This window comes from Bactrocera latifrons, unplaced genomic scaffold (genome assembly GCF_001853355.1).
Source record: "Bactrocera latifrons isolate USDA-ARS-PBARC rearing strain unplaced genomic scaffold, ASM185335v1 scaffold_94, whole genome shotgun sequence".
NCBI classification, from domain to species: domain Eukaryota; kingdom Metazoa; phylum Arthropoda; class Insecta; order Diptera; family Tephritidae; genus Bactrocera; species Bactrocera latifrons.
In genome coordinates this window covers 154,123-174,042 of record NW_017537645.1, presented here as the reverse complement: position 1 = coordinate 174,042, position 19,920 = coordinate 154,123, and the positions used below count along the sequence as shown (strand labels likewise).

At 34.3% G+C, this 19,920-nt stretch overlaps 2 protein-coding genes across 7 annotated transcripts; both read left to right on the top strand.

Moving 5' to 3' along the window:
* The first annotated feature begins 7,257 nt into the window (after positions 1–7,257).
* Positions 7,258–12,181, top strand: LOC108977680 (sialin). The gene is made up of 7 exons (XM_018947496.1): positions 7,258–7,883; positions 9,392–9,625; positions 9,920–10,216; positions 10,287–10,436; positions 10,491–10,623; positions 11,555–11,799; positions 11,918–12,181. Exons 1-7 carry the CDS (start codon positions 7,614–7,616, stop codon positions 12,050–12,052), a joined length of 1,464 nt encoding a protein of 487 aa, XP_018803041.1. The 5' UTR covers positions 7,258–7,613; the 3' UTR covers positions 12,053–12,181.
* A 2,758-nt stretch (positions 12,182–14,939) lies between these two features.
* LOC108977711 (polyadenylate-binding protein-interacting protein 2) lies at positions 14,940–19,885 on the top strand. 6 transcript variants are annotated; one of them, XM_018947555.1, is made up of 5 exons: positions 14,940–14,967; positions 15,047–15,111; positions 18,038–18,215; positions 18,334–18,434; positions 18,544–19,885. In XM_018947555.1, the coding sequence occupies exons 3-5, from the start codon at positions 18,072–18,074 to the stop codon at positions 18,671–18,673; spliced, it is 375 nt and encodes a 124-aa protein (XP_018803100.1). In that variant the 5' UTR covers positions 14,940–14,967; positions 15,047–15,111; positions 18,038–18,071; the 3' UTR covers positions 18,674–19,885. The 6 variants fall into 6 exon arrangements, with proteins under 6 accessions (XP_018803100.1, XP_018803103.1, XP_018803099.1 ...); XM_018947558.1 differs by lacking the exon at positions 15,047–15,111 and having other exon boundaries at positions 14,949–14,967; XM_018947554.1 differs by lacking the exons at positions 14,940–14,967; positions 15,047–15,111 and adding an exon at positions 15,491–15,911 and having other exon boundaries at positions 18,334–18,462; positions 18,544–18,623.
* The last annotated feature ends 35 nt before the right edge of the window (positions 19,886–19,920 follow it).

Below are 19,920 nucleotides of genomic sequence, written 5' to 3'. Positions count from 1 at the left end.
CACACCACAAAAATCGAAGAAATCTGTCAGCATGACCTTGATTTTTGAGCTGTGCTTTAAGCGACTTTGAAGTGGTTCTTTCGGTTTTGGCTCGCCTTTAGCACGATATTCGATCGATTCATTAGTTGTTTCGTGATCGTAAGCGTAGATCCAAGTCTCATCTCCAGTTGTCATGCGTTTCATAGTCACAAAGCATTATTTCGAAAAAATTTAGTATTTTTGGAACCATTCCAGCCCCTTTCCTTTCGTCTTTCAAAACCGCCTGCACGGTTCCAAAATGAGATGCCCACACTATCAGCAATGTCTCCAATAGTTAATAGACGATTTCCAAGCACCATTTCTTTGAATTGTTTGTCGTGATGTTCATCAGTAGATGTTTTTAACCGATTTGACACCACATTTCTCCCAACACTCTCACGACAGGCTTTAAAATCGTTATACTACTTGTAAACACTTTTAGAAGACAGAGTTTGATCGCCAAAGGCTTTTTGCAACATCCTCAACGTTTCTGTAGGCGAAATTTTATTCCGTAAACCAATCGATTAACTCTTCTTTGTTCAATAAATTCAGACATAGTAAAATTCGAAGAATTTGTTTTTAGAGCCTCACAAAACGACGCGTTTCTCAAATACTAATGAATATTTTGATGTAAAATTTACGATATATGTCACTAACCAACTTACAGAAAATAAATTACCGATTCGAAAAACACGCGAAGTATAAATTAAAAATCAACCTTTCAATTTAATCATAGTAGTATATTTTGTAAGGTCTCCGACGTTTTCTTCTGGGTATTAAAAACCTAATATAACCTGTTCAAGGTATACAAAGAAAACGTATGAAAGAAAACGACAGTATTTTTGCTTTTCCTATGACAGCGACTACACTTAAGAAGATCATAATGCTCGCCGACTCTTTTAGTTCTAAGCTCTTGAAAAATTTTAGCTCTAAATTTTGTTTACGACTCGAAATTCTGACCGGCGAGTGACTTTTTCACTTTACGGAGGATGGAGCTGAAGCTTAAATTCGATTAGTTCGCAGTCGCGATAATGGAAAATTTTATTTCTCGCAAAATTGAACCATTTTCAGTGCTATTCGGAGTCGAGTTGGGCCAACATATTTGGGAGCATTTTGTCCTTCTTCTATCAGATATCTTTGTGTTTCTCAGAAAACTATAACCACAAACTTTAAGGCTAGCGGGCACTCGAAATAGCGTCCCTTGGTTTCTGATGCGAACTAGTGAGACCATATTTCGTTGACTGTCACAAAAACGACATAGCAACCTTTTCAAATTACTTCAAGTTCTGAATGGTCCTATGGGCGGCTTATCAACGTGCGACTACGTTGATACTCATTAACTCAGTATTTTACGAACGTCAGCGAAAGAGAAGAGTTACTGTTTTAGTATTCTTTTTATTTACATATCTTCTCGATTGTCCAAAAACAAAAATCGAATCGCCAACCGACGTTGCTGTTATTGCTTATTTCATAAATTTCGCACAGCGAGGGTCACGATCAAAATGAAACTAAAAGGCCGATTCAGTTACATTTTGTCTACAAGAATCTTCTGTACGACAGTAAATTTCATTTGGTAACTTTAATTCAATTAATTATTTTAATATGTATAAATAACCCTCTTTGGCTTTAATACATATTTATAATTTTCTTCAAATAACAGATTTTTCAATAGGAGCGCTATAAAACGAAAAGGGTTTGGGATATCAATGGAATTTTATATTCCTGTGAAAGTACATTCGATGCAATTTTGTATGGAGCTCGATTTCTTTCTCGTGATCTCCAAGGGCGCGCTTGCAGAAGTCCAGACATTGAGCCCAATTTTCGATGGTATTCAAGCATAAATTGGTCTATACTGCCGCAATTTCACCTTCGATGTTCGTACGAAGTTACATCAATAGTCGCTGGCTTGTTGGCATAGACCATAGACTTGACTTAACCCCACAGAAAATAGTTTAATGGTGTCCAATCGCTCGACCGAGACGGCCAATTGACTTGGACATATTGTGAGATAACACGTTCACCAAACTTGGTTTCCAATAAATCGATTGTGACATTCACTGTGTGGCTTGTGGCGCCGTCCTATTGGAACCATATATTGTCCAAGTCCATATCATCCAATTCTCGTCACAAATATTCAATTATCATTGAGCGATAGCGATACCCATTCACAATAACGTACCAATCTTGATCATGAGGAAGAGTTCCCGCTCAAAAAGTAAATAGTTATACATTATATTAAAAATATTCGATTCAGCTTTTACTACATCCTCAATTGAGTTATGAGAATTTGCTGAATAGCCAGAAGCTACACGAAGGTAAATCAGACGAATGCGGTGGAGGTACGATATTAGTTGAATATGTGGGGAAATGATCACAAATAACCAATGCAGTATGAGATGATGCATTATCGCACTTCTTTGTTCAATAAATTCAAACAGCAAAAATTGAAGAATTCGCTTTTAGAGCTACACAAAACGACGCGTATCTCAAATACTAATGAATATTTTGACGTGAAATTTAGTATAGTTGTCACTAACAGTACTACCAACTTACAAAAAAAAAGTTACCGAAAAAAATTGTGAAGCTTTGTGAGACAAGGTGGGTACAAAAACATCAAACTGTTCATCAATTCACATTAACCCAGTTTCAGAAATCGTTCAAGTACTGACAAATATTACGTTGTCAAAAAAGTCTTGCGGTATTTTTGCGCTATTTTTGCGGTATTTTTATTGAACTTTCAATTGTTCATAAAATTTTTTTTGATGACTCATGCCCAGGTCTCTTTCGACCAATTCAGCTATTTTATCCCAATTTTCGACGACAGGACTTCCTTTCCAAAAAGCTAAGCATGACCCGACGCGACAAATAAAACTAGAACTACGCGCTACGACTTTTTTGACAACCTAATATAAACGAATGGAAGAATAAAACGACTGCAGTAAAAGCGTCGAATTTAGTCACAGTACTGTGCTACTTCGAATATTTTATTGGAATTTTCTGTCTCTGTGATGTTTTGTCGCTGAAGCAGCCATTTAGTGTGATTCTGCTGAACGAATCAATCGACCATGATTTCGCAAAGTCGTAAGCACGTCATAACAACGATGGTTACAATACTGAACACGCAAAGAATGCATGCTGAAAATCACTTTAATGAAATTTTTTCAAATGCGACACAAATGGTTGAAAAGTTAGATGTTGAAGTAGAAAACCCCGGAACATATGGTTGTCAGAGTCATCGAAACAATCACCCATCTCAAAGCTGTGAAGACCTTTACAGGGTTTCTGCATACATTCCACTCATTCATACCTTCATGCCAGATTTAAAAACGCGGTTTTCTGATGAAGTTCTTCAATTCAATTTGAGTCAGCTGTTACAAAAATTTAAACTAAATTTGGAAGAAAAGGATTTAACTGTACTCATTGAATGCCTAATCAGACGTTTTGCGAAAATCTTGCCCGGAAACAAAGAACTGCAAAAAATTAAGCTCAAAGTAGAAGCAGCGCTTTTTCATCAACCATGAAAAATTAAAATGACTACGAAAACAGAAGTGCTTTTTGCCTTAGAAAGTATCAGCACTTGCCTACATATATATATTCGCCGATTCCTATTCTCCTTCACGTACTCTGCACTTTGCCAGCTACAAATTCTAGCGCTGAACGATCCTTTTCTTCTTTTCGCCGAATCAAGACTTGACTTAGAAGAACAATGCTACAGGAAAGGTTGAACGGCTTAGCACTCCTCAACATAAACTACGAAATTGCTGTGGAACCAGCAAAAATAATAGAAAGATTCAGTAGAATAAGCAAGCACCATATAGATTTTATGCTGTAAGTTAAATGTTGAAATATATATTAAAAATAAAATTATACTTTAAAGTTAAATATTTCTTAAATCAATTACAAAATCATAAAGTCCATTAAGACAAGTATGTACATATATATATATTTACAAATCGTTGTGTTTAATTTTTATTACGTCTGGCTATAATTATAATGAGGAACCATAAATGGATGGTTATTAATGATTTTAAAAGTACTTGCAAGAAGTATATACATGTACATATAATATGTATGTAAATATATGTATTTACGTACTCTTCTCTTTTTGTTACTTATGAAAGTATTTCACGAGATGAGAATTGAGGATTAAATCAAGAAAAAACTTAAAATGACAAAATTGAATAATTATTACTCTTCGACACACTTATGTAAGTAGATATGTATGCATGTATAACAAAATAAGCTGAACTACTTTAAAATAGTTCACGAAACGTGATTTTTTGTACATAATGTGAATTCGTTTCATTTTCATATTTTACCTACAGGGGATAGGTAATGCAATAAAAATGTCTAATAGCAACAGAGCGTACTTATTGAGAACGTGATTTATGGTTAGACATATTTACTTATACATACATATGTACAATGCAGATTCTACAATTTACAGTAATAATTACTACGAATAGTCGAAATGCAATGCAAAAGGTTACGAGTGCATTTTTGTTGAAACCTCCTTGAGCGGAGAAGCTAACCTGCCAAAATAAACAACAAAATTTGGCTTTCTTTGCGCGAAAGAAAAAATAGTTTAAATAAAAATCAGCTATTTCTTACAAGGGTAATGAGATATGTGAGAGACATCAACCAATTATGTGATGAAATGAAACACTACTTCTATGTACTCTCATTTTTTATATTGGTTAGTGACGTTCATGTACCTATGGTAAGTAGGTACTACCTAATTTCAGGGCTGATTTCGCCCATCTAATTGAGAGCGATTACATAAGTGTAATATATCTCTAGAGAAATTTATCAAGTGATATTCTCAATATTTCCTTAGTAAGGTTTAAAAAAAGCAGAGCAGAAAAAACAAAATACCTTTCAAATAAATCATTGACATTGGAGTCTGGCGTCTGGTTAAGAAATATTTTATGTTTTAGTGCCATAAAAAATGAGTGAAATGCTTTACTTTTCTAAATTTTCGTGCAATGCTTCCATCACAGGCATCTTCACATCGAATTTTCGGTTTAATCCTTAACAATGTTAATTATCAGAGACCTTCTTATCTAAAATATTGTATTTGAGCTGATTGAAACACTAAAAAAATTTCTTTATTACTATAACATTTCAAATCACTAAATACAAAAATACCCACTGGCTATATAAGTACCACCTTATCAAATTTGCCTCAAACTAGTTCATTTAAACTACGCGAGAAACCAAATATACTATATAATATATTCTTTAAAGGTACAACGTTTGTTATGTTCATCGGAACTTTGATTTTCATAAGTCATAAGCAGTCAGTGGGGGTCGTGAAGTCTTCGAAGACTCATGCGACTCGGGCATCCTCCTCTATAATGAAGATAACATCGAAAATTTTAAAGAAACAGTGCTTGAAAATCGTTGTGTTGGCATCAGGTAGATAGATGTGTATCTCAATACCTCTTATGCATCGACTAAACACATTCTGGTAATGATTTGGGTATGAAGCGTGTTTTAATTTCAGATTCGTATCGTCCTGAATGCGATGTCACATTCTAGCTTATTTGTGTCTGACTTGTTGGTAAAACACTAATTGAGAGTCATCACTCAACGACTGTATTCGGCAGGTATGGCTCCCTGTGACTTTTTTCTGTTTTCGAAACTGAAAAATCCGATTCGGTGAACGCGCCATGAGTAATTATACCAGGGGTAAAATTAAATTTTTGTGATGCATTGAGTTATTGGTTTGACGCGCTTTTATTAGCTTTTAACAGAACCATTATAAAGAGAGTGGCCGGGGTTATCATCTGATTTCATCTACATATCATTTTTATTGTTTGGATATGTGTTACGATGCTACGTCCACTTTAAAGAAATTTTTAACTTTTTTATGCATTTTCGCTTTGTGGGCGTGGCAGTGGTCCGATAACGCCCATCTACGAACTCGTCTATACTTTTTTTTGTCAAGGAACATGTGTACAAAGTTCAATCAGATCAATTTTAACTCAAGTTATCAACTCGTTTCGTTACCCTGATCATATACAAGTATATCTTTATATATAAAAATTGTACGTGAACTACTGAACCGAATTTAGTAAAATTTAGCACACTGTCTCCAATTCGAACCAACTTAGAAGAAACAATTCATAAATACAAAAAGTTGCAGTTGTTCAAAAATGAGTATATTTTGAAATTTTTGTATAAAAAATAAAAGAATGCCATGCAAACCACCACTGAAATTTTTAAAGTTTACGGAGACAACGCTATATCAGTTTGTGAAGCACAACAATGGTTCGCTCGCTTCCGTTCTGGAAATTTCGATGTGAAAAATGCACCTCGCTCTGGTCGATCTATCGTTGGAGAAGTCGATGAAATTATAGAAAAGACATCGCTAAGGAACTTAACATTCATCATCAAGTGGTTTTCAACCGTTTAAAAAAGGCGGGCTACAAAAAGAAGCTCGATGTTTGGTTACCACATGAATTGTCTGTATGGATGGTATAATGGACCGACCTAAAATCTGCGATTCTTTGCTGAAACGAAATGAAATCGAACCATTTCTAAAGCGAATGGGGGCGAATGAAGCGTAACAGGAGACGAAAAGTGGAGCAAATACGACAGTAATGTGCGAAAAAATCATGGTCCAAGCGTAGTGAAGCTCAACAAATAGTTGCAAAAGCCTGGATTGACACCTTGAAAGGTTATGATTGATGTCTGGTGGGATTGGGAAGGAATCATCCACTATGAGCTGCTCCAGCCTGGTCAAACGATTGATTTTACATTTTACTATGAAAGTATTCGGCAAAAACTGGGAGAGCTTTTCTCTTAATGGAGTAAAGTTAGCTTCAAGAGAGCCTGTGAAAATTACTTGTCGCAGTTTTTCGCCGAGAAACCAGGAAAGTTTTACACTGATGGAATAATATATACGACATAACTCTATCTCTATCTCTATCTGGATTAAATAATGTTCTCTCATCTAAATTTAATTCATTCTACTTCCATCTTGTCCTACTTTTATATTAAAGAAAATAAAATTACTAGAACTTTAAATCTTACTTGCTTATGACGTCCATTGAGAGTTACCAAGAGGCCAAGCTTTTTACATAATATATACAAAACGCTCTTACATACATTATTTCATGTTAATCTCTTTTATGCAAGACCTACATTTTTATATAGCGGGAAAAAATATTTGGTGACTATTTGAAAAATGAGGCAAACTCAGCATTTAGAACTCACTGCCAATTGGTCACGTTCATAGCAAGCTTGACAGCAACATCTAACACGGGAGAAAATTCGTCACACACAAATCGCGAACGTGTTTTACTGTTACCCGCATAAGTTGAGCTAATTATGTGAATATTTCCACTCATCCGACAGACATTTGTCATCGACAGTATACAAACAATACGAAGTATAACTTACAGTGTAACCACTTCAAGCAATGGTCGGCATCGGTCGAAAGCAGTTGAATGTCAATTCGTATTTCAAAAAACTTGGTACTTCGTTCAATAACATACGTGTCGTGTTTGTGTTAAAATAATTGTGATAAACCCACTTTAAATCGTACTTTAATCGTAAATAAATAAATCACTTCAGTATTAGTGTTTGTAATGCGTAAAATTCAGGCGGAAGCTTTTGAGCTGGAGCAAATGCCAGCCGCTAAGGAGGAAACTCACTACCCTCTCGTTTGCTCCGTGCGTTTGACCTACGCAGTATGCGCCTTCCTTGCCATGATTATGCACTTATGCATGCGAAATATATTCAATTTTACCATACTTTGCATGGTGAAGCCAGAGGCTGAGGTAAATGTGAAGGTCAGCGGTAATGAATCCACAAAATTTGTGTACACAACTATTCATAATTCAAGCTCGAATGAAAATGTAAGTAGAATTCCATTAAAAACTTTCGTTTAAAATGAAAATTTGATGGAAGTAAAACGGCTATATTAAACGACCACTAAAATATTTTATAATTATCCGAACTGGACACTGATTTAAAAATTTAGAGATTGTATCCTTTATCACAGCTGTCACAGCAATCCCCTACAATAGACTTGACAAACTGGGGCTTTCCAAAAAAATAAAGAAATCATAAACAGAAATTGTCAAAAGTCTGACACCTTCGATCATTACCTAATTATAACGGGTTTTTCGATAAGAGCGCTGAAATTCTTTATTTCTGTGAAAATACATTCGATGCCAATATGTACGGATTTCGATTTCTTTTGTATGACCACCACGGGCACGCTTGCCGAAGTCCAAACGCTGAACCCAATTTTCGACGGTTTCGGCCGATGCTGCTACAATTTCACGTTTGATATTCGTACGAAGTTTGTCAATCGTCGCTGGCTTGTTGGCATAGACCATAGACTTGACATAAAACGTTCAACAACCTTTACATTCCCTGTGTGGCTTGTAGCACCGTCCTGTTGGAACCACATATTGGTCAAGTTCATATCATCCAATTCGGGCCGAAAATATTTAGTTATCATTCAGCAGTAGCGATTCCCATTCACCCATGACCAGTAACGCATATTTCGCTTATTGACGAAGCCGTTCAGCCAGAAAGAGCCTCATCGCTGAAGATGATTTCTCGATGAAAATCCGGATCATTTTCAAGTTGGTGGTCAAGCGGCTTCAGTTCTTGCGTCAGTTTGATCTTGTAATAATGTAGATAAAGATCTTTTCGCAAAGTTCGCCACAACGATGTCACATAGATGCCCAAAACTCGAGAACAACGTATAAGATACTGATTTGGGTTTTTCTCAAATGGATTCAAATTTTTCCCCTAGACGCTCAATTGTTGATCTGAAAGGACGGATTTGCCGTAGCGCTCTTAAAGTTGAGGTCACTGGCTCCGAATTTCGATATCAAATTTTAATAATTTCGACCGATTGAACTAAGTTAAAATTTTTACAAATGAACTCATTTCTCTGGCTTTGACATTAAAATATAGCCTTATAATACGTTTCCATCTAGAGAACTGCAATTCTTTAGATCTAAAACGGCATATAATCTAAGATTCCATTCAGTCTTTTCATACAGAGTTAGGTCCACAACTTTTCAAACTTAAAGAAAATTAAACTCAATATGTGTATGCATTCTAATGATAGACTTTCACTAGAGCTATCGGGGAAGATTAAGTTCTTGATGATATACTCAGCCCGACATTTAGGGGAAAAGTTAATTTAGTTATCTCGCAGACATGAGTCCTCAATGATACGAGTACAAGTTGTGTACTTTCCATTTTAGTAATTGACTTGAAGTTTAGGCAATGTATTAAAACAGTCAGCCTATGAACCAAGTCTATATCTATGAGAACTTACCAATATTTCCTAAATTAAAGTTTTTACTTACCTGTTTTTGAATAAGTCTCTTAATCTTTTCAGTTGGGCAACATTCCATGGACACGTCAAGAGGAATTCGCTATACAAGCTACATTCTACTATGGTTACTTAGTTACTCTGCCATTCGCCGGTCGTTTGGCTGATAGATTTGGTGGAAAACTATTTTTTATACACTCTGTGACAATTCAGGCAGTATTATTCATGTTTATACCAATATTCGCACACATCAGCTACATTGGAACTTCCGCGATACGGCTGCTGCAGGGATTAGTATCGGTAAGAATATAATAGTGAAGTCTATAAAGGCTAAGAAAACTGATTCCGCGTTAACTGAGAATAATTCCAAGGGCAAAGCGAGACTGCACTCTGTCCAAGGACAAGAAACGAATTTTCTGTTTTCCCATGTTTCCTTTTGATATCTCGTGGGTGGATCGTAAGAATACCTAGTAAAAGTCTTGGAATTATTCTTTCACCAAAAAAGTTAATTTTTTCTAGAACTACCTGACTATTAAATTAATAATGTAGTAATTCCTTATAATCGCTAATTTCTAAATGTTTATATTTTTACAGGGTTTTGGAAATCCAGCACTGTATCAACTCTTTTCTACTTGGGCTCATCGCACGGAGCGTAGCACTTTAGTAGCGTTCGCCTATGGCGGTTACTCGGTTGGTACTCTGATTGCCTTTCCACTTTCAGCATTACTTTGTCGTTACAATTGGGAGTTGGTATTTTATACAGTTGGTTCCGTTGCATTGGTTTTTGGTATATCATGCCACTGGTTGGTTTATAACACACTGGAAGAACACCCTCGATTGTCAGAGGCGGAACGTGCATATTTGAAATCCACAAACGACGAAAAGTCAATGGTGGGATATAATATAAAATATATATATATATATTTATTATTTTATTGTTATTGTTAATTTTCATTTCTAGTCAAAGAGCATTCCTTGGACGCATATTCTGAAATCTGCGCCTGTTTATGCTTTTATATTGACGCATACTTTGCACAGTTATGGCTTAATCGTATTTGCGCTGATGCTGCCGCGTTTCCTGAAAGAGGCTCTGGGTTTTACATTATCTGAAGTGGGTCATAATATACAGTAAATTATTTCCTATAATAATTTATTATATTTCCAGACGGGAATATATGCTTCAACACCATTTCTGGGTGGCATTATTGCGAAAATCATCATTTTTCCGGCCTGCAGGTATATCGAAAAGAAGCCGAACTATAAGCCCACACTCTATGGAAAAATATTTTATGTGTTATGTAAGAATATATTCGTAGTACTCATACTTCGCGAGCCCTTAAATAGTTTGTGTGATTTGTCCATAGTTGAAGATAAATGTGAAAGAATCAAAGGACCTTAAGGAAATAACAAACGGACTGAAAAAAGAAGACACAAAATACAAAATTAACGCCTTCAAAATATGCTCATGAGCCCTTTATTAAATACTCCACTACATTTCAGCCTTCAGTGTTTTCGATTTCAGCTCTTTTTGGAATACCATTCGTAGATTGTTGAATAGCTTCGACGCCATTGAAATTCATAAAGCCACTTCTCTCCACCAGTAATGATGCGTTTTATGAACGTAGGGCTCTCAGCCACGTTGACAACCATCTCTTTTATGACCTCTATTCGGCCGTTTTCGAAAAAAATTCAGATATTTTAATACGAGTCTATCATTGAGACGCTTCATACCCAAAATATTAACTGAAATAAGTATGTTGAGTCGATCGACTAGATCTATTATTTCTCTGATGCCAACAGCACGAATTTAAGGCACTTTTCTTTCACATTTTTGATGTTATCGTAGTTAACAGGGATGGATAAACGAACCGCATGAAGCAAGCTTTCGATGATTTCGCAACATTCACTGAATTCTTCGTGCCACTTAAGAACTTTTCTTTGTGATGAAATAGACTCCCTAAAACAATTTTGCAAAAATTTTCAAAGAATCCGTACCTATAACTCTATCGGAAACACAAAATTGCAAGCAAACTCGTTTCTCAATCGCAAAACACACACTAATTGACACATGGAGATACGACTTCACACGAACATAAAAAAATAGTACCAAGCTATGACAAAACTTTTTTTTATCGACAAGTCTTGGTCAAACTTGACTAAATTTACATGTAAAAGCAAGATCATCGAATATAGCTTATAATATCTGACATAATTTTTTTATTTCAATAGGCAACGTCTTTACCATTAAATTTCTGATTGTCGTTATGTTGTTGAACGCCAACCAACGCATGCTTATCAATTTATGCATTTTGTTTGTGGGAATTTTCTCCGACATGGCATTTTCTGGTGGCTATTGGCCCAGTTTATTGCACCTAACACCGTCGTATGCCGGTTTACTCTCGGGAATTGCGAATGCCTTTTCAACAATTGATGGTTTCATATCACCAATCATCATTTCCGCTATAGCTGTTCAGGTAATCGCCAATACTTGTTTGTGGAAGTAACTTGTCGATTTTTTTCGCTATCTATAATGTTTTTAAAAAATTATCTTATTTATTAAAATCTTAGTAACTTTTTATTAACCCTTCTTAGGGCACCAAGTCGGAATGGAATTATGTAATGTTTACATTAATTATAGCCTACTTGCTGGCCGCAATGGTATTTGGAGCACTTGGAAGCTCGGAAACACGTTCATGGAACAATATAAGAGCAAATGAAGATGCTTAGGCTTTTAATATTGAAAATATTAGAAAACTGTGGTTTTTAATTATTGTGATAAGTATTTAGCAAATTGAGCTTTTTAATTTGTATAGATTTTATAAAATAAGTGTTAAGTATGGTATTTATATATTAAAACAAAATAGTTAATATAACAAAACTTTTATTATTCTTATATTTATTTATATTCTTATAAGGAATAAAATCAACCAGATGTTCGAAAATTCTTATATTAGTTATATGGGGCTAGATCAAGACTTCGTCCAATTTTATCTATTTTAGGCACAAAGATACCTTGTGATGAGTTAAACACGCTTTCCCAACTTTATTAAAATAAGTCGCATACTGGGACGACGAGTCGACAATTTCGAAAAGATGGAACAGATTGAGGGCTCTATTAGTGCTAAGTTATATCCTGATACATTATTTAATGCTTGATATGTATACTGAGAAGTGAAAGAATCATATGGAATTTAGAATGGTGCTATACAGAGTTTATCCGGAATAGTAATAGGGTTGATTTTCTTCCGCCGCGACTGTTCGGAGCGTGCGCGCACTGACTGGATTCAGTAGAAGTCGTTCCTAGCTAACGAACGAGTTACCTCCGAGCACCTGGAGAGTGAGGACAAACATTTTCGCACAACATGTTTCTGTGAGTAGTGCAAATCGAAAAAGCAGCCTTCGTTAGACCAAAGGTACGCGACTTAATTGTGTGTGAAACTCGATAAATCTGCTACAGAGACGTTTAATATGATCAAACAGGCTTACCCAGATGTTGCTTTAGTAAGTGGTATAGTGGTGTGTTTCGGTGCCCCAGGCCTTTTTGGAGGGCCGGGAAGAGGTCGGTGATGAAGACCACGACAACGTCTGTCTTGTGAACAGCTACAGCTCAGATGTGGCCTCCTGGACTTTTTTTGCTTCCTTGCCTGAAAAGTACTATGAAGGGCAAGTATTTTGAAACGACAGAGGCGATACAAGCAGCATGCACCTCGACACTCAAGGCTACCGTTCCCACGACAGTCGGGTCTACGAAAACCGGAACGGATCCGGATTTTTATCCGGCCAAGGACTGTCAACTCGGCAGAATTCTGCCGTTACAACAACAACAACAACACTCAAGGCTATCCCGAGAATGCCTTCCGTGACGAATTCAATACTTGGAAATCACACTGGCAGCACTGCATTTACGCAGAAGGAGCGTATTTTGAAACTTTCTAAAGAATTGTAACGATTGCTTCATTATTTTTTAATCAACTGAGTCCTATTACTTTCCGGACAAACCCTGTATAGTAAGTAGGCGTGATTAGGATTATGTTATTTACCGATTTACTTTTTCAATAATGTTAGACCACAGGTAGCCCTTGCTACTGCCAACTAATATACCAAATATTACATCTTAAATTAGTGCCTAGTTTTGTCATTTTAAGGGTTTTCGATTAATGGCGTTTTGTGGGCGTGGCAGTAGACCGATTACACTTGCGAACTTGTCCTCACTTTTTTGCAAAGGAACACGTGTACCACGCTTCGGGACGATATATTAATTATCATGTTATCGCTTGCGCGTATGGACAAACAAATGGTCACTCGGGTTTCAATTCATCTCGTCAGCATGGTCATTTATATACATATATATATATATAACCCTTTATCTAACATTTAGCAGTGATCGAGGGCAAGACGAAATATCTCCAGCCCCTAAAAAAAAAGAGTCGTCGCACTCTCAACTTGGCTCCAATGTTACTGTTGACAGTCAAAACTTCGAAGCCGTAGATAATTTCGTTTACCTGGGAACCAGCATTAACACCAATAACAACGTCAGCCTCAAAATTCCACGCAAAATAACTCATGCCAGCAGGTGCTACTTCGGACTGAGTAGACAATTGAGTAGTCCTTTCTCGAAGAACAAAAAGAACTATAAGTCACTCATTATTCTCTCCTGCTATATGCGCTAAAGGCAATCGATGGAACGATGAGCTGTACGAAATATACGAGGACATTGAAATAGTTCAGCGAGCTAAGAGACAGTGGATATGTTGTCCGAATAGAGGAAAACACTCCAGCTCTGAGAGTACTCATTACAGTTCCCACCGGTGGAAGCAGAAGAAAAGGAAGACCTCATACAAACAACCGTTAGATAAAAAAAAACTATTATACAACAATATAAAAAATGCCAGAATATAAAAAGTTAATGCCCGCTGCACCGAAGCTTTTATGAGGATCTTTACATTAATTTAGACCGTTGAGTTTGTATGACAGGTATATGCTTTAGTGTTTCGTTCTAAAAAATTTCTTCTAAAATTCCTTGGATAATAATATATGCCAAAGAACTAAAATCTTTCCTTATAAGAACTTGACTTTATCCGATTAGTTTGTATGGGACCTATCATAAAACAGTAATTTACTTATTTAATTTCCTCTACTCGGCAACCAACTATCGGTTAGTACACTGGTTAATTACCCGAAAGCGCTAACGAAATTTCTGGCAAAGTTTATATGAGCTGCTTATGACCCTATTAACTAATCCAATCAAAACTCTTATGTCTTGTTCACGCCTTTCTTAAGCATAGGTCTAATGTGTTCTAGGGTGTGTATGGCTTGGTTTCCATGCTAGTTTTTTTAATGGATTGAAGTCAATTCTGCAGAATTGCCCAAATTATATCTATTTAAATATTTAAATAGCCTTTTACTATTATTATTTATTTTTTTTTTAAATCTTTGGGCGACTATTATTATATAGTGTAAACCGTTCATTTAACAAATTATTTGAAAAGCTGTTAAATTCTTTTTTTTTTACTAACATGACTAATATTTCAACACGGCCAAATAATTTAAACAGTACACTGCAACCCTAACAGCTTAGAACGAAATATCATCACTGAGTTTTGCGTTACACCAGCACTGTTGGAACGAGCTACAAAGATTTTGTACGTAGTGGACGTCAAATTTTTTGTGTATAATTTTTAATAAATTTCTAGTGTTAACGAATTATTGCAAAATTTTCAGTGCATTTTTTTGAAGGAACTATTGTTTGGCATTTTAGCTATAAGCAGATTTACAAAAGTTCTGGTGTAAGTTTCATATTTTTTCTATATACAAAGATAATTATCACAATTTTTTGACAACTGCAAAGAAAGTGACACGAAGAACAATCAGTTGTGTACTCCATCTTGTTTATATTTTCTGGATTGTCTGCATTTGTTTATTTTAATTTAGCAAAGTAGTCTATATTTGCAATAAACATAATCTCAAACCAAGGAATACAAAAAATATGCAAATGAAAATGCACCTGCTAACGGATGTCTTACTGGAAAAGTGCTGTTGTATTCCAAACAGATTTCTCTTACAAAATTTGGTATGGTAAAAAAAACTGTAATTAAATCGTACGGAACAGAGAAAATGCAGTTATTTTTAGTATTCATAAGTTTGTTGTAACATTAACTGTAGACAAATCGAATAACGGCTGGTTAAAATATTTATTTCGGAATACCAAAATAATTAAGGAAATACAGTAAAATAAGAAGTTTCTGATTGGAAAAATAGGCATTCTATTTCAACTTAGAATCATAATTATTTGGGTTCATTAAAACGGATAAATATTTCTAAAACTAAAATAATAATTGAATAGAGAATTGAATATAAAACAAACTAATTGCTAAGTTTTATAACATTTCAACTTTAAATACCTATATTCATATGTTGTATGTACAAATATTTCTAAATTTGCTGATAAATGCATGTTTATAAATAAGAACACAACCGGAAATAAAAACAAGGAAGCATTATCACGGCAAACGCGTTCATTTAAAGTACACTTAAGTAAACACATTTGCGCATATAAATTAAACGTCCAATTAAGATATGCTAAAAGGTAACAGAAATTAATTACGTGAATATTTGCAATTTGAGACATGCATACATGCATATATATAAATATGTATATAAAAAAATACTAGTCGATACAAACAGAAGTCGCTTGGTGAATTTCTTGAAGACCTGGCAATTAATTTACGTTTGTCCCTACTTTAAACTCACTCACTTTTTAGGCACTTCTACTCAATATTATTGGCTCTTTAGATCTTACATAAAAGGAATATTCAAATTTAAAGCAACGAAAACGTATGTAAAGTGGCGTATATACCATATATAAAATAAATATATTTATATAAAACATATGTACATAATACATATAGACGATATTAGTATGGTGATATATATTTGGTAATGAAAAAATTATGCTGTACTGTAAGTTATTGCTTGATTCTCTGTTATTATCAATTTCACATATACTTTTATACGCTCTTGTTCTCTGTTGCTCAATTATTGTTGTTAGTATATAAACTTGGGAGACTTCTTACTTGCCAACGACCCCATCCCCGCCGCCAATCACCTGCCCACAAAAACCCACATTTGTATGGCCGACAACGACGTGCAACTACTACCTACGTGTTTAACATATATGTATACAAATGTCCGTAGAGCAATCCATGAACTCTCTTGAACCAATTGGATTGCTGTTTCAGTCAGTCAATCGCGTTCATTAGCTCACAACACAAAAAGTATTTGTGTATTATAGAATATATTCGACGTTTTTATTTTGTTTATTCTCGTTTTGCCATTGTTTTCTACGCAGCTGTTTTGTGAATTTTGAAATTTACGAATTTAATACTATATCTCGCAAACATAAGTTAATTTAAATAATTTCTGGTTAAAACAGAAACATTTATACAAATAATAAATTGCGTGGTAGTGATAAAATAAGAACAAGTAAGTAAATTTAATGCAATTTAGCAGACGTTACATACCGTAGATATCTTTAATGAGTTAATGGGAGTTGCTTTAAATTTGAATAATTAAGAAATTCATACAAATATAAGTACATTTGTGAAATTTGTATGTGCAAAATATTTATATATAAAAATGCAGTAAAATCAAAATGAATGCCTAAGTAGGTGCCTAATTGACTTATTACTACGTGTAAAAATAAAATATGTGTATTAAGTTATTGGAGCACCAGTACATATGTATACAAAGTAATTTACTTAAAAAACACACAGAATGCCAACGCCAATCGCTAGTAAATTAGCTTTGTGGCTTTCTTCAGCTTTTCAGTCGTTTGAGATACGTGGTTGTGAGCACTCACGAAAATATTTGTTGGTTGTTTACCAAATGCGAAACTAACTCATAAACAATTCATAAGTGGTAGTGATTTAAGTAAGAAGAGTAGAAGCAGACATAGCGCATACTTGTTTGTATGGAGAGTTTGAGTTAGTCCAAAATTATATATATATGTAAGTATATACATATGTATGTATGAACGTATTTCGGTCCGTATGTGTGCGGAAAAGTGCAATATACGAAAACAAGATTATACTAATATACAATGTTTTGCGTCGTATTTTTCTGATATAGAACTTGCCGGTTCGAGTGCTAAAAGTTAAAAAAAAAAACAAGCAAAAGGTTAACTTCACTTGCACCTTCACAAATAAAACAATTGCCATAATAGTTGTTTGTTTTTGTCAGTTTTTATAGCAGCTATGGCTATATTGGTCCGATCTGAACAATGTATTCGAAAGATGGGCAGCTGTGCTATAATCCATGCCCAATTTCATTAATTTTATCAACTAAATAACCTCTATACAAGAACTTCGTTTGTTAGCATCATTTCAGATCAATATTTCAAAAACTGAGAAACGTCTATATAGACGGTCATTTTTAAATTGATGCTGCTCTTTACGTTTTTCATTTATATATACATATAATTGCAAAGTTATTATATTCTGTTCAGGATATATTTTATATATATTCAAAAATATCTTAATAAAAACTAAAAGTCATATATCCTTAACATTCTGTAATTGGCTCTAATATGTATATACTATATATTGTTTGTGGACAAATATTCACTGCCATTTCGTAAAAAAGAATTATTCTTTTATTATGTATAATGTAAACACTGTCTTCTATATTATTTTTATTACTCAATTATCTTTGCAGTTGTAAAAGCTTCAAACAAAAACTGACAAACAAAATGATTTTGAAAGTTCCTTCAAATGATTGGTCCGACCAATTTGAATATGTAGTGGAGGAGGATGATTCGCTATCAGATTTAGAAGATGAACAAGATTTCTCTGAGTATCTCTGGATGGAGAATGAAGAAGAGTTCGATAAGAATGTAAGTAGCCACATGTACATATAATTACATGTATGTATAATTAAAAAAAGAAAAACAATATTGTACGTGGCATTAATTGCATTAACATTAACATTAAACATATTTTCCAAATTTTCAGGAATTAAAACGTCTCGAAGAAGAGGACATTATGAAAGAGTGCTTTGAAGCAATGCTAGAGGACGAACTCGAAGCGGAACTGGCTGAATGGCAGAAAGCAAAGTATGAAATTCCTTGAAAACCCGAACATGTACTTGTACACGCCGTTTTACTTACTTAATTATTTCCACTAAATTATCACATTAAAAAAATATTTTTATTTTACTTCTAGAGCCGAAGAATTAAATGCTGCATTATCCTCGCTAGTTGTGAGCGAATACAATGTAGAACATTCCATTCTGAACCCGCTGGCCGCTGAGTTTGTACCACAAAAGCATATAATTGGACTGGGTACTTCATAAACTTAATATTAACTAATAACGCCCTTAACAAGAATATAACGCAACACTCGACGATCAAATCTAATCACCAATGGAACGCATCAGCAAAAACTATATGAAATTGTACGTAATGACCCGAATAACACACACAAACTCAAACCAAAACAAAAAGTAAACAAAAAAATTCTAATACTCTTACTGAAGTATATTTAAGGAATACAAAAACAAAAACAAAAAAACAAAAAAAAACGAATTAACCTCCATGACAATGCAGCGCTGTAATGTGGGTAATATTTACTCGTTATGTGCAAGCATTTATCAATAAATAAGAGAGGTACATATATCTACGAATAAAAATTTTAAAAACACATATGAGGTATACAACAAAAAAACGCTTAAAACTTAAAACCTAACGAAAGCTTGAAATAATTTTAAATTACGCAAACTGACTGTTTGTTGCCCTGCATTAGTTCCAAAATTTTTAAAAGCTAATAATTTAGAAAGTTGTTTGTTGCAAGTCCAACGTACAAATTGCTTTTAACTTATTGTGGGTATTCACACATTTATATAGATATACTTTTTCATAATTACCTCAACAAATTGCTTTCGAATCGTCCTTGTCTTTATTTTGGAGACGTGCTATTTGATTCTTTGATTCAAGAAGACACTTGCGTCAAACTACGTTAACAGTGCAAACGAGAATGAGAGCATTTTGGTCATTTTTTGTTTGTTATAAAAACATTTAACTAGTTTTAAATAAGTAATAAAATGATAAATTGTTAGTCCAGGATTTTAGAACATTTAAAAATTCCAAATGTGATCCTAATTACTGTAGCTTTCTGTATCAAACGTTCATAAATGTGTTTTTTTTTCTTCTATTCTTCTTACATTTTAATTATGCGTTTGAAATTCAATACACCATTAAATTATATCGTGATAAGCCGACACATTACCCATATACGCATACACATACACACACATATATATAACATTATCCTGTCTATATTTATATATTTTAGTGTACTAAATTCTATATAAACCACACCGACATACCCGTCACTACCTTCTTTTAGCTTTAATGGGAATTTTGTAAGATTATATGTAATTTAAAATTGAGCAAAAAAAATTAATAAAGTCAAATGTAATGTCTGAAATTACAAGAATACATACATAAGAGGCGTATTGATATGCTTAACTAATAAAGCAAATATTAATAAATGCAATAAACATGTGTATGTAAATGAATTTATAATGCAAACATAGATTTA